Raw genomic sequence first — 14,551 nt, 5'->3', positions numbered from 1 at the left:
GCATCTGGGAACACACCGCCTTGGAAAAAGAGAAAAAAAAGATAATTATAGCATGATGCAAATATGGCCTTTTCAAAAAGAAAACCTACATCTAGTATAACCGTGTTCTTGCTTTAATATCAGCAGCACGGTTCAGTGAGGACTCAGAAGAAGAGTGTTTCTAAAATCTACACAGCCCAACTCAGGTTGCTTCACTGTATTAGTATCACTAGTACTTACTATTTCTACTTTATAGGCTATAGGCCCGAACAGAAGAGCAATGGAGGGGAAGTGCACGCTTAAACAACTCTTCCCACAAAACCCACAATACTTCAACCAAACTACCCAGAGGTGAAAAGCATTTAACCTGGAAAGGGGAGAATTAAATCTGTTTTGAATTAAATATGCCTACAAATTGTTAGGAATTGCGCAACTTACCTCTGTGTGAACATAGCCTATATCACCTTAAAGTTTGCACCTGAAGGAAAGTCATGTGTCAAACTGAAAAATAGCATTGTTGCGCTGGGCTTTTCTCGCAGATACAAGTCAATAACTTGCCAACTGTCAGTTCACATTCTCCTTTCAGAAACGCAAAGAGTAATAATGTACGGAGCAGCTGGCAGCATTAACTGTGGTACTACATATATGACTACGGAGTTTGTTAGCAAAACAACTGTCGTTCAATGCTAAAAATCACAACAGAGCACCTGGATAAGGCGCAAGGATACAGGACGCACTTGCACACCAGCGCTACATGTTCTTCCGCTGGATAGCTTAAAAACATAAGAATAAAAACAACTTCACTGTGACAGCTTATCCTCTCTTCTGGGTATTCCTGAGATTCGCATGGAGCTTTAACTCAACGCAGAAAAATCAGAAAAATCAAAGTGTGGAAATTTAATTGAACTGTGAAATGTTTTTCTAACATTTAACAAATTACTAAACACTAGGATAAATAAATGTATAAACTCTTTAATGAAGAATACAAATGGACTTTACGCTAATTAGAGAATTCATTGTTGAAGTCGACGAAAATGCCATTATATGTTCTCTTGCGCCCTCTAGTGACATAATGCGAAAACCACTCCCCGAAGTTGATTCATTGAAACAAATGAGTGCCAGAAATATTCACTGTTTATTTGTTATGCTTGTGGGGGAAAAGCAAGGCTTTCTACAGTTTTGAGATGGCACAGTGTTGCTGCTAATCCAAGCTCTATGTCACATGCTGTTACTGATCCAGTGGGCTTACATTTTTTGTGTATTGTATGAAATATGGATAAATGTTACAAGAAATTTACTTGTACATGCCCATAAAAAAATAAACATAACAAATCCCAACTCATTTTTTAATGTACACAAATGTGTGCAGATGCAGTGTTGTAAAACTGTAAGCAAAATATCAAGTCCCATTTCTTCTATTGTGTTCTCTATTGTGATGAGGTTTTAGGGGATGATTGTGGCATCCATATTTCATTCATTATTCAGTAAATGCTGCTTCAAAGCAATGCTGCCCCCAAATCTCACTCACAGCCCAAAATTAAATGTGTTGCCCCTTGGAAAAAATGCTAATTCACATCCTTACAGGAAGTACTGCAATGTGTTCAGTTACTGCTGGTTAGTGTCACAGCTCCTGCTACATAAACGCCTCTGAGAACACCAGTGGGACTGGATGTAAAATGGTCCTTCACCAGTCTCCTTATGTGGTGGAGGTGGTAATCAGGATCTTTATTGTCCCAAATGTGTCTACACATTTCTCAGCAGCCAGGTTGGAGGTGAGATACCAGACTGGGAGAAGTAGTTCCACCACCATGGTTTTTCCTCCCTCTCTCTCCCACTATCACCCACATCTGGATCCCTGTATTGCTCAAACTGGTTGTAGGGGTCAAATCGATCCCATGTGTCTGATGTGGGGAAGAGGTGGTCATCAATATCGGGCTCCACGGGAACCTGGATGCAGGACATGAGTGAAAATGTTAGAGCAGAGGTGAGGAAGGAGGTAATATTTAAAAGAAGGTGGTATAGAGGGTACAGCGGGACTTTGAAGACAAACCTTCTGCAGGACAAAGTCAACACGTCCAGCCTTGCTCATGGTGTGAGGCAAATAAACTCTCTTGCTGACCTTGGAGTATCCTTTGGCTGTGGCTGTCACGATGTGAGTTCCAGGGTTAAGCAACCTCCAATAGTCTCCATCTTCAGCTGGAAGAAAGGCAATAAGTAGACGCAGAACGGTGGGAGGGAAAGTGAAGAAAGTTAAAAGAAGAAAATCAGTAAAATGTGTATTGTCTAAGGTTAATTTACACATTTACAAAAGTAAGACTCCAACACATCAAATACTGACATAGTTATGTATACCTGTGGTGACATCTTTTCTAACACCCCTGATGGAAATTGTTGCATCTTTTATTCCATTACCATTACCATCCTTAACTATTCCCTTTATTCCTCTGTGGACCTGTTTAGAGAAAAGGAATACAATGGCAAGATTTGTCAAGCGTAGTTTTTTCCTGAACAGAGTAATTATCCATGCGTTCAACATTATAATTTAGCAATTCACTTACCATCGATGATTTATAGTATAGTATAGTATAGTATAGTATAGTATAGTATAGTATAGTGTATATATATATATATATATATATATATATATATATATATATATATATATATATATGACATATAGATTATGAACATGCTACTATATCTTGTTTAACTTTGAAATATTATTATTTGAACAGATATTTCTTTTTATTCACAGTTAAGAAAAAAAAAGTGGCACTTACAGATTCAAGAAAACTGAGGAGAGCTTCTTTATTCCTCTTCCATTCTGGGTAAAGCTCAGCCTCTGAGGGGAATTTGTCGCATCCAAGCTCCACGGTTATCTCAAGACAGTTAGTGTGTAAATAATTAAAGTCTGACATACCTGCAAAAAGTAGGAGAGGTGCACACATTGTGGGAAACTTGGGGGAAAAAAATTTACGCAAAGAAGTTTGATTTATGTCTTTTGCTGTGAGAATTAAGGAGTGGAGTTAAAAGTATCTCACCACCAGCAAAACTGTACCACAGTGCCCCATTGATAATCCCCCGAGTTCGATAAAAGGAGGCACCACACCTCTCTGTGTCATTGTTTGACATAGTGGCATGAGCATCGGCATATGTGCGAGCCAGCTGCTTGAAGACCTGAGCATTAGCAGATTATTGGCCAAGGTAGACATTGATTGTTATTAGAAATCTGCTATCTATAAAATTCCACTCCCCTACCTGTTCATCTGGAGTGGGGGAGAACATCCGCTCCTCAAGAGGATGTCTAGAGTAGTCAAATGGATAGGAGATCACCAGATCCCCTCCGTGGAGGCTGGCAGACTGAACGAAAGGCAGAGACCTGACCCACTTCATCACTGCGTAAGTCTCTGGTGCCACCTACAGTAAAAAGAAAAGATTGAATCATTTTTGGAAGCCAATATGAAATAACTGCTGGAGATTATTTCTGGTAATTGTTAGTAAATTAGTACTACCTTCTTAAGTCTTGATGCATGCTCAATCATCCATGTACAGAAATCCTAAAAAGTTGCTTCTGGTCATCTGGATGTAGCATTTTCAGTGTGAGAAACTAAAACTGCTAGTTTCAGTCATTATGCAAATGTTCTGGTAATAAGTTTGGGGAAACCTGCAGTCCGCTGGGACTGAAGAAGTCATTTGGATCACTGACAAAACGTTTCTGCCACTGAAAAATCTCTACGTCCAGAGGAACAGAGTCAACTTTCTGGTACTGCCTTCTTACCTTCCCAAACCAGTATGCGTCGGGAATCGGGATGTGGTCAGTACGGTAGTGCCTGCTGCGTCGATTCCGGTACAAGACAGACGTAAGGTCCGGAAAGTTCCGGTTCAGGTCAATATTCTGGGCATTGGTTCGACCATTGGTCCAACCATTCAACAAGTGACCCTGAAACATTTAGATTCACACTAAAAGCATTAAAATGTGTAAGGCTGCTGAGACTGATGACAACATTAACTGTAACGATGTCATGTCCAGACATTAGTAGGTGCCGTGACTATATTAAGAGCAAGATATTATGATTATTAGTCAGGAATCCAAGAAGGAACATGTTAGACTATGACTGTTAATTCTATTGTTAACATGAAGACAAAATCATATATCCGTCAAGAGAAAGAGTAGCGAATAGAAGCAGAAACCATTAAGTCTTAAACATAAGATGAGATGAGATAAGCATTATTGTCATTGTAAGCACAACCATGCAATAAAATTGGAATGAGCACAACAATTTCTTTATCTCATCCAAATAATCAACAAAGTTATTTTTTTGGATTATTTAAATTGTTACATGCTGTAAACATTTATGTATATGTGTCCATATACAGAACAAATATTTCAACATTCTGTTTTAACTCTCTCTCTCTCTCTTTTAAATAAATACAAATGGAAAGTTACCACACTACATGCAGTACATAACATTTAAAATATGGTCATATTGATATAAAATGTGTGATACACTCTAAACTGTCATTTGTATTTAAATCATGCTCTCTGGATAAATCACTCAGAGCAGTAAATGTGTTTGTGGGTGCTGCTGTATTTAAATTACTGCACAGTACATGCAATGACAATGGCAGTTCTAACAGTGGACTTCATAATCTTTTTATCAATCCTGTATCAAACAGATGATACACACATTAAAGCATGGAGACAGTCAGTGTATTCTTTTTATGCAGAGGCACAACATCAAGGCTGCATGCCTATGCAACATTTCAAATAAATGTTCCACCACCAGTGTTGTTATTCCGAGTATTCATTAAGAGATGCCAGCACAGAAGTCTCGCCATGTTTGAGAATCCAGCACAATGCATGCCAGAATAAACAGAGCTCAGAGACTTCTACAACTGCTCAACGGGCTAGATAAGTGAAGCAAGGTACATGCAGATTTCCCACTGCCAGCTATGATATGTATGCACACTTAATTTCAGAAATGTTGAAACCCTGGCAAATTCAAATCAAAGTTTATGCATTTGTCTGGGAGTAGGTGGACTTGCCCTGGGCAACAAGACTATGTAGACAGACAAGCAGACAGGCTGACAGAGAAAGAGGTAGGAGGTGGAAGCCTGGAGTCATTTCGTAGAGCTTCTGTGCTTACACAGTTATGTATTAAATAGTTAAAAGTTTCCTCTTAGGTTTCAAATTTCACAGTCCACAATCCACATTGAAAAGCTCTGTGCATTAGCTGTTCTTAGCAGATTGACCCACTCTTCCACCTTCACACCTGAAGCTGAGCAGACTAAATAGACCAAGATCAATTAATAAATTGAGATCGGATAATGACAGTTTGTCTTTTTTCTGTTAACAATATTTACTTCATGGTTGATGAGCTCCGGGTCATTGTTATCCTCTACCTCTGAGGCGGCTAGCTCATAGCCATCGGGGTTCATGGAGGCTAGAATATGGATGCGAGTGGTGTTGATGATGGTCTGAATTCTTTGGTTTCCCAGGATATATTCCGAACACAGGTACTGGGCCAAATAGATGAGCAGCTGGCGGCCCAGCACTTCGTTGCCATGCATGTTGCCCACCAACTTGATCTCTGGCTCTACTACAGTTCATGGACAGAAGTGCAAATCATTAAATCTGCATTCTCTTATTTATTTTTTTAAACTTTTGCCATTTTGAGCAGAACAAGCAATAAACACAAATCAAATTATGTATTTAGGTAGTTGTTCTGATGAATTTAATAAATGTGTGTGTATGTTTAAACAACCTAGGAGGGGAGGGGGTCAAAATAACCTTTCAGGTATGTTTGTGTCAATTATCTACTTTTAAAGAAAGCACCTGGCTTGTTAGCTGACACTATATTGAGAATATATATATTTAGTGTAGAAAATCTAAAGCTAGAAACAATTTTAAGAGGGCTAATATAAAGCCAAACGAATAAAGATGAGTAAGGGATCTTGCATTTAAGACATCAAGCTAAATAATGGTAAAACCCTGCAGAGCTGATAGGAGGTGCTATTCGCTGATAAGATCACAAATAGCAATGCTGTATGTAAAATATCTGACCATTTGTTTTCCCCAAGTCTTAGAGAGGTAAAACCTTTTTTTTTTAAATAACATCATACATTTGCATTAACCTTCCTTACTCACATAGCTCATGTTGTCCTGGGTTGTTGGTGAACTCAATCACCAGTAGATCCCTGCCCTCAGTGCTCCGTCCAATGCTGTAGACGTGGGAGATATGAGAGCACTTGGCTGCTGTTCTCTTCAGGATGCTGTACATTTGTGCATTGGAGGTGTAGGTGAACTGAATGATAGTACTGGGCTCCTGAGGAGAGAGACTGGACAGTGCTTGCTCCTGTCTGGCTGGAGGAGGGACACCAAGATTTAGGGGAAGCCAAGAAGAGTGCTTCAAAAGAGCGTCAGACTTACTCAGGCAGTATACAGTGCATTAACATGACCTTTACCTTTCAGCCCTGCCAGAGGATCAAAGCAGCCTTCTTGGTCACTGGCAAAGAAGCGGTCACAATCCAGGAAATAAGGCCAGGCCATCTCAATGGCCTCAAAGGCATGTGTGCAGTCCTTCCTCAGTGCCTCACATGTGCTCCGGCAGGGTTTGACCATCTTGTCATCTCTGCAGGGTGAGGCCAGTACTGAGCAACCTACAAGACGAATCTCAGGGGAGCACTCCCCAATCAAAAGGCCATGGATGACACTTAGGAGGAGGTACTCTGCCCCTGACTCTGCCTCCAAACGAGTCCGATGACCAAGGATGTTAGGGAATATGGTTCTGGATATAATGTATACATGATTTTTAACAGCATGATTTACATCAACATGTAAAACAATAAAAAAAAAACAAAAAAAAAAAAAACAGCACCTTATGAGACCGTTGTGTAGTTACAGTTTTTGTTGGCACAGATTTCTTGGCCAAGCCCTGTTACTTACCTAGAGTATTCCATATCATTACAATAGCCCAGGTTCAGCTCTGTGCATTTAGCTGTTGGAGCAGAATAGATGTAAAGAAAGATAAGGAGTCAAAAAGAGGACACACATGGTTTGACTAAATCATTATTTTTAAGTATTCTTTACATGTTTTTTTCCCCGCCAGTGCTCAAATATAAAGACTATACTGTAAATCACATATTTACAAGTAGTTTGAAGATAATGCCTTATCTCTTTGGATACAGTTCATATGGATTACATGGTTTGAGTTTTTCACCAGCCTTCAGAGCTCTGATGTTGTATGATTATGTGCCATTAGCCCTGACTTGTTATGACTTGTTCACTGTCTCTTGGATGAGAGTCAATGGGACTCACTTTTTTTTTTTTTTTGGGGGGGGGGGGGAAGCACCATTTGCTTTTATAAGATTTTGTGGGAAAACTGCTAATTTGTCTGATATAGTACCTCATCACAGAATAGACAAGCACAAATCCTCCCATATAGGCTGAGCCTTGGTACTGCATTTTTTTTTCTTTATGTCAGAGATTACAGATCTGTCTCATCTATCTGGAGCAGATGCATGCTGCATCTTCTAGGTACAGCTCTTCTGTTTTACCTCAAAGGTCAGGCCATGCTCCACGGCTAGGTTTACCCAATCGTTATTCAATCCATGCAGTTAAAAATTTGTCCAGTAAAAAAATAATTCACATACGTTTTTCTTCATATGCACTGTTGCTGCATCTTCCTGTGAAAAAAATAAATAATACAAACTCAAAAATATATAAACATCGCTCATTGAACGCTAGATGGAGACATCGTAACAACAATCCAAAGAAGAAACTCCATTTAAAATCACCGTTTATTCAGAAACAAACAGCAGCTGGCCATGAGTCTGTCACACACATTTATTCTTAAATCTCCCTTACACGTCTCTGCAGAGTCTAATTTGGCTATTATGTAATAAAACTGAGAAATATGCAGACTAAAAAAGCGCCTATTAGCTGTCTCGAAGCAGAGAATTAAAATGAATAGGTAGGCCTTAAAATTATTTGAATTAGTATCCGGGTAACTTAACATCGGAAGTCGAAAGCAGTCTATCAGCTAAACCGTGTGGACGTTAAGTTACATGGTTTAACTCCCACGGACTCTAAGCATGCATCACAGGTTTGGGTTTGCACGGTACGCGTATTTGTTTGGACCAGATGACCTTACCTAAATACTCGTCTCCTGGATGGCAATTCTGCTGCGGGACGCACAACGAAGTTTTCGCCCAGAAAAGAAACATTACCAAAAGTCCTAGCTGCATGTTGGAGTGCTTTGCGCTGCCAGAAAATTCGGTGTGTGATGTGGCAGTGTGTGTTTGAAGCTGCCACTTTTCGTTTTCTATGCTGGATGATAATTACCACCCACAGGACGGAAACCTCCTTCCTTTGGTTTATCGGTGCATCCCTGACCTGTAAAAACTGAGGCGAACCAGGAGCGCGGCTGTGCCGATCATATTTCACTGCACAGAGTGCTGTGCGCGTATGTGTGTGTATGTGGGGTGTGGGCACGAGGAAGAAACGTGGCTTGTGGGGGTGGGAGTAAGAAAAGTTTGTGTCTCTGCCTATTATTTGACATAATAGCGCTGCAGAGGCTGTTCACACACCAGTGTATGGATAGATTTGCACCATTAGGGTATCTGCAGTGTTGGGTAAGTTACTTTAAATTAGTAACTTAGTTACATTACTAGTTACTTCCATCAAAAGTAACTCAGTTACTTCAAGTTACTCGTTACTTTCAAAGTAACTAGTTACTAGGGAAAGTAACTTTTACTCAGACTTCTCTTGTTAATGTGTTGCTAACTGGATACCCAGCAAGAGTGCCAGTCTTCTAGCTTGCTTACTTGCCACAAGTACACTGTGCCACCTACCAACAGAAAGGAAAAGATAATGTGCATATTTCCACGAGAGAAATCCCACGCCTGGACCGTCATTGACTACTGCCATGATTCTAGCCTACGTCACAGAGTCATGTGCGCCTTTTACATCCAACACAAAAACTGCAGTCGTGGTGCTTTCGATTGTACTCAGAACTCAGAAATTCTGCCTTCTGAATAGGAAGATGTAGGTAACACCAGACTGCAGCTGAGCTGCATACAGGGCTGGACTGGGACAAAAAATCAGCCCGGGCATTTTGACTAGAGACCAGCCCACCATTATAGCAAAAATCATAAAGCCTTTGAATGAAAATAAACACTGTTGTGAGAGTGATGTACACTGTCTTGATGGTATATATGCATCAATCTATCAATCGTTTGTTGTAAGACTCAGATAATTATTTATTAAAAGCTAGACATTTGAAATGAGAATAAGAAAATATTTCTTTGTGCCCCCCTCTCCCTGTTAATGCCCTACCTGGCCCCCTGGCAACACTTTGCTAGACCCGCCCCTGCACAGTTACCAGCTGTCAGCTACCTAAAAAAGGATCCTGGAGTTATTTGTCTCTCAGAAACAGTTCATAACTTCCCTTCAACTCATTCATGTCACCTAAAAGGTAAACCTGTTTCTCCATCACCTGTTCAGCTCTGATGATCCAGTAAGGACATCTCCTGGTTTCATCTTCATGTTTCCAAACCGACATCATGACCAGCAGCTTTGCAGCTGTGGCTCCAGCAAACATCAGCTGATACTAGAAATTAATATTAAATAAATTCTGACAACAGCTGATCAAGCTTAAACGTGCTGCTGTTGTTTAGCGCTACATCCGCTGGTTTCCTCTTTCTGGCGCAAAGTGGACGATAAATAAACAAGAGAGAAAAGCCGATCAGCTGATCATTGATAAGTTTCATGATTGAAGTAGAAACAGGAGAGGGAGGGTGAGAGGATGAGAGAAGAAGAGGCAGCTGTGCAGTGTAACGACAGAATAACTCCAGCTTTGTGCCTTTTTCATTGTAGCTGAAGTCCGGGACAAACTGTTCCTTTTCACCTCAATACGAAACGCGTAATAATTTCTCTGAATACGAGACGATTCCGTTTTTTACGGGACGGTTGGCAACTCTAATAATTAACCCTAATAATTAACCGTATGAACAAAATAAAGTTCCACATCAGTAACATAGCACCACCCAGCTGTATAGAAACTCCGTCATGCTAGCTAGTACGCAGTACGAAAAAGTCAGCACAACGAAAATAAACTCCACCTAAACTTGGTTCATATCTGACCCAGATGGACTGCAGGTCATAACTTCTTACCTGAAGTTCAGTTCACACTTGGACCGGCGGCCGCTTCGGGTCTCTCCTCCTCCTGCATCCCCTTTCTTTCATCCACCTGCTGGCCTCCACCACTTGCTAATGTTACTGAATCTGTGGGAGCTCCGCGATAGCCACCACACGAAGTAACGAGTAACGAGCCTATCTAAATCCCAGTAACGACTAACGCGTTCCTGGTTTTGGCATAATAACTAGTTACCGTGCTCGTTACCACAATAATAACGTAGTTACTGTAACGCGTTACTTAATAACGCGTTAGTCCCAACACTGGGTATCTGAAAATCTTCACCGACCTTCGTATTCCCGGCTTTGGTAAGAATAATAAGCCATTACCAAGCTGTAACAGGGATTTAAAGTGCTTAGCAGCAGTTTCCATGGGCTTAAGAGGTAGCAGCAAAAGATTCAAAAATAAGTATGATAGCTTCACAAGATTCTAGATCACAGGTTTCTAATTTTTTCGTTTAACCGTTCAATATTGGATACTTCTTGATTTTTATGCATGAACAGAGACACGTGGAAATATAAGTTTAAAATATGTTCAGTTCATATCAGTTAATAAAAGATCACGATCATAATATTTGACTCACTAGTCTAGACTGATGCAGTATTGCAGTATACACTCACTTTAAGTACTCAAATAGAAGACTCGATTTTCATCTGTGGCAGTGGAGTTTATTTTTGAAAGTGCTCTGATATAACAATTTCACACATCTTCTTTGTATCTATTTTTGCACTCTATTTCAGTCATTAACACAAACAAAATGTAAGCATAAAACAATAATAAATGAGCAAATGGACAAATCCAGTGTTATCACACTTTATAGATACATTTCCACAGTACTAAACATGTTGCAGTTTTCATGTGGTTGTGCATCTCCAGGCAAACTAATGAGCCCTATGGAAACAGCAATCTGTAGAGGCTGAAAAGGCTTCGGCACACATCGGACGTGAGAGGTGCCGTTCACTATGAATTGTTATGTGTCCTTCACAGCTCTCCCAGTGGAAAATAATGTTCCTTTAACAGTCACATGACACAGTTCTTTGTTAAAAAGTCCTTGAGCAAGGCATTGACTTCTTTCAATCTGCTGACCTTTTTGACTTTAAAGACTGTGACCTTTTACAAAAAAGATCAAAGCATTAAATCATTTAAAAATGACCACATCAAGCTCAAGTAATCCTGGCAAGACAGCTGTCATCTGTGGTGTCAAATGTGCTGCTTGCACTGGTCACAGACAGTAAGTAGTGATCTTTTCCTACAACTCGGCTGATAATACTAACCAGGACCTTCCTGTACTGCTGCCGCAGAAGACAGTAGACGAATGGGTCACTGGAAGCCTTGGCATAGAACAAGCATTTGGTGGCAATGCCCCAGTAACGAGGGATGCGCACAGAGGGCAACAACTCCACCAACCTGTGGGAGTAAGACAGAAAAAGTAAATTCCACTTCCCCGGATGTGTATTTATAGCATGGAAAGTTATGGAAACAACAAAAGGCATCTGTTGCCTTCATGGGGGTTCTTCCCCTGTTATATTGGTTCAGAGGCAAGTTGTTTTATATTTTTACTGTTCAAATAAAGGGTCTAATGCAATCCACTGCAACATTCATACAATGAATGAAACCTTATTAGGGCTAATTATGATGCTGTGTTACAGAAGTAATGACTCAACTTTAAGGAAGATGTATACATTCTAGATATATTCGCGACTTAATATTATAAAATATAGAAGACATTCACATTTTAAAACAAAGTTCAGTCAAATGTCACAACGGACTTGGTGCCATGCTGCCATTCCACTTAACTACACTGGAAGGCTTACCTGGTGATAACATATGGTGAAAAGCAGAGGATGAAGGAGCCAATGAAGACGCAGATCTTTTTAGTGGCGCGCTGCTTTCTCTTCTTCCGTTGCGCTAGGCACCTCTCCTTCACACTGATAAAAAAAAACCACATTAATTTCTGACATTAATAATTAATAAACTCATTAACATGTTACCTAATATTACGCAACCGTTTTTTTCAGTATGGCGTAACTGGTAGAGATTTATTTTATCCAATTAAGCTGGTTTGAAATCAGAGGCATATCAAACTTTTTTTTTTCAAAGAAAACACTCTACCTGGGGTGGATATCAACCAACAGAAGCAAAGTCTGCACTGTAATTACATCTATCCTCTTGCAGTGTGACTTAGCCACTCTCAAAACTTTCAGGTAAGCGAAGCACAAGACGAGGAGGCAGAGCGCAAAGCTGCTACCGTGGAACAGCGCTGTGAAGGTGGCGTAGATTCCCAGCTGAGACACCTGGTCCAAGTCCAGGTGAACTGTGCATGAGGCGTAAGTGTAGCTGTAGCCTCCCCAGTTCATCATCAGCTGAGTGAGAGAAAAGATGAGAGAGTGAAGCCAGGAGTAGGCCACGATCAGAAAAGCGTCCCTGTAGCGCATCTTGCTGGAGTATCTCAGAGGAAATACTACCGCTATCCACCTGTCCATGCTCAGCGCCGCCATGCTCAGCATGGCATTACTGGTGATAAAAGTCTCGGCAAAGCTGACGACGTGGCAGAACAAGTCCCCCAAGGGGTTTGCGCCACTGACCACCCCCAGAAAAGTGGCAGGCATGTTGATAATACTGAGGAGGATGTTAGATAAAGAGAGATTTATCATAAAGATTCCTGGTACATGGGCTCTTAAATCGCTGCTCTGAACGAAACATAGCAGTACCGACAAGTTGGTCAGCAGAGAAACAACAGCTATTATCACAATGGACACTTCCAGAAGGAACTCCGGTATGCTCATATCTCGTGGTTCGTGTTAGCAGCAGCTGTGGGGAGGATGTTATGGAGAGTCCGCCATGCTCTCTCCTTTTGCCCCCCACCAGCTATGACGGATAGTCATTGCCACGTGCCAGACGCGCACTTGTGAGCCAAGCAGAGAGAAAGCGCTGTCCGGTGCTGAAATGCCTCAACAAACCTTCACGTCAGTGTTGAGATAAATAACTTAAAAGTTGTTTAAGATTTCTAGGAACTCAAATACTACTGATCGCGCCGATTTCTCCACTAATGACAGTAGTTTAGTCCAAATTGAAGAGCTGAGCAAAGGATAACACGAGATTGCCGGGTGGTCTCAGCGCTTACTCGCGATCATGCGCACTATCCGGCGCCTCCTCTCTCACTGGCAATGCCGTGCGCCCTGCACGTGCGGTCGGTGACTGGCTCATGTGACGCTTGAACAATATCCATGCGGGCAAGAGTTAATGTGAGAGATGAGGATGTTGTGTTTGCATCCAGCTCTAAGTTTTTATCCCAAAAGAAAAGCTCAGCTGTGCTGTCTGTAACTATGGAAGGAGAGCAGAGCTTTTCGTGTGTGTGTGCGCGTGTGTGTGTGTGAAAAGCTTGACTCATCCTAACCACAGCTGCTTCATGCCTTACTCTAACCTTTTATTCTAGATATGAAGCACATACTCACCTTATAATCGAATGACCTGCCTCAGCAAACAACCCTTTGTCACCATGATGTAACTGTGAAAGCAGATTTGGGTCCCCATAACATGAGTAATATCGGGACCACACACACATGCACACACACACACACACACATCTCCATAGCAACAGAAGATCTCTGGTGTCTTCATCACTCTTTGAACTTCATCTTACTTAGCACTGATTTGTTTTTGATTTGTCCTCAAATACCTTCAAGAAGTCATTTGCCACCGCATGTTCATTTAAGTACACTTCTTGAAAGCATCATATGCTGTGTTACGGATCATATGGATTACAAAGGCAGGTTGAAAGGACAGAAGAGCTGGCAAATTAAGAGAAGACGGATGGAACCTGAAAAGCTGAAGGGAAACTGGATTGAGGGGGAGGAGGAACACGTGTGGGAGAAATGAAGAAAAAAAGATGCTGGTTGTTGTTTTATATACACAGTGCAGTTTCAGATTGCCTTTACGGGCAGTGTATTTCCATTTGAACTCTTTGATAGATTTTAATCATCAGTAAAAACAGAAAAATATTACCCCTTTAACGAGTTGGTGGAAATAAGCTTGACGTTACATTACTGTGCCTGATGTTAACTTTTCAGTGTTACATATTCCTACTCAGAGGCTGTAACTGGGGCTTAGTTTGTTCTCATTTTGGCAATAATGACATGTCTCCATCTTGACATAGAAAAAAGCCCTTTTCACTTCAGTGAAAACCAATAACAGTGCTTTAAGTGCAGTATTGACAGGTCTGTTGCACTGAACTGCAGTATTCTGTTTTCTGTGCTAACATTGATTTAAGGTTACATGGATAATTCCTGTCACATGTAAAATCTAATGCCTGCACAGTTAGTTCAAACACAGTTCAAACACAATGTGTTTGAAGCCTAAAAACATGCGCGGGCTTG

General features: G+C 40.8%; 2 protein-coding genes across 3 annotated transcripts; both read right to left on the bottom strand.

Moving 5' to 3' along the window:
* Positions 1 to 1,095: 1,095 nt before the first annotated feature.
* Positions 1,096 to 8,532, bottom strand: cpz (carboxypeptidase Z). Of its 2 annotated transcripts, none has more exons than XM_080879780.1 (13): positions 8,133 to 8,532; positions 7,633 to 7,665; positions 6,926 to 6,977; positions 6,445 to 6,767; positions 6,128 to 6,343; positions 5,383 to 5,579; positions 3,758 to 3,919; positions 3,238 to 3,396; positions 3,021 to 3,156; positions 2,760 to 2,899; positions 2,332 to 2,431; positions 2,030 to 2,175; positions 1,096 to 1,926 (listed from the first exon to the last, which is right to left on the bottom strand). In XM_080879780.1, exons 1-13 carry the CDS (start codon positions 8,224 to 8,226, stop codon positions 1,723 to 1,725), a joined length of 1,962 nt encoding a protein of 653 aa, XP_080735906.1. In that variant the 5' UTR covers positions 8,227 to 8,532; the 3' UTR covers positions 1,096 to 1,722. The 2 variants fall into 2 exon arrangements, with proteins under 2 accessions (XP_080735906.1, XP_080735905.1); XM_080879779.1 differs by having other exon boundaries at positions 5,344 to 5,579; positions 8,133 to 8,527.
* Positions 8,533 to 11,338: 2,806 nt separating this feature from the next.
* Positions 11,339 to 12,961, bottom strand: gpr78a (G protein-coupled receptor 78a; the record flags this gene model as incomplete). Its single annotated transcript, XM_080881093.1, has 3 exons — positions 11,339 to 11,582; positions 11,990 to 12,103; positions 12,288 to 12,961. 3 exons carry the CDS (start codon positions 12,959 to 12,961, stop codon positions 11,339 to 11,341), a joined length of 1,032 nt encoding a protein of 343 aa, XP_080737219.1.
* Positions 12,962 to 14,551: the final 1,590 nt, after the last annotated feature.

Source organism: Rhamphochromis sp. 'chilingali' (assembly GCF_963969265.1).
Source record: "Rhamphochromis sp. 'chilingali' genome assembly, chromosome: 4".
NCBI classification, from domain to species: domain Eukaryota; kingdom Metazoa; phylum Chordata; class Actinopteri; order Cichliformes; family Cichlidae; genus Rhamphochromis; species Rhamphochromis sp. 'chilingali'.
The sequence above is the reverse complement of the archived record's forward strand: the minus strand, read 5'-3'. Positions and strand labels throughout refer to the sequence as shown.

What these genes read in the sequence shown, in the direction of transcription:
- cpz (XM_080879779.1), bottom strand. Translation starts at nt 8,226, where the DNA reads ATGCAGCTAGGACTTTTGGTAATGTTTCTTTTCTGGGCGAAAACTTCG. An exon ending in AATGATATGGAATACTCTAG is followed by an intron (nt 6,768 to 6,925) that starts GTAAGTAACAGG and finishes CATTATATCCAG; the next exon opens with AACCATATTCCCTAACATCC. An exon ending in GTGGTACAGTTTTGCTGGTG is followed by an intron (nt 2,900 to 3,020) that starts GTGAGATACTTT and finishes TACTTTTTGCAG; the next exon opens with GTATGTCAGACTTTAATTAT.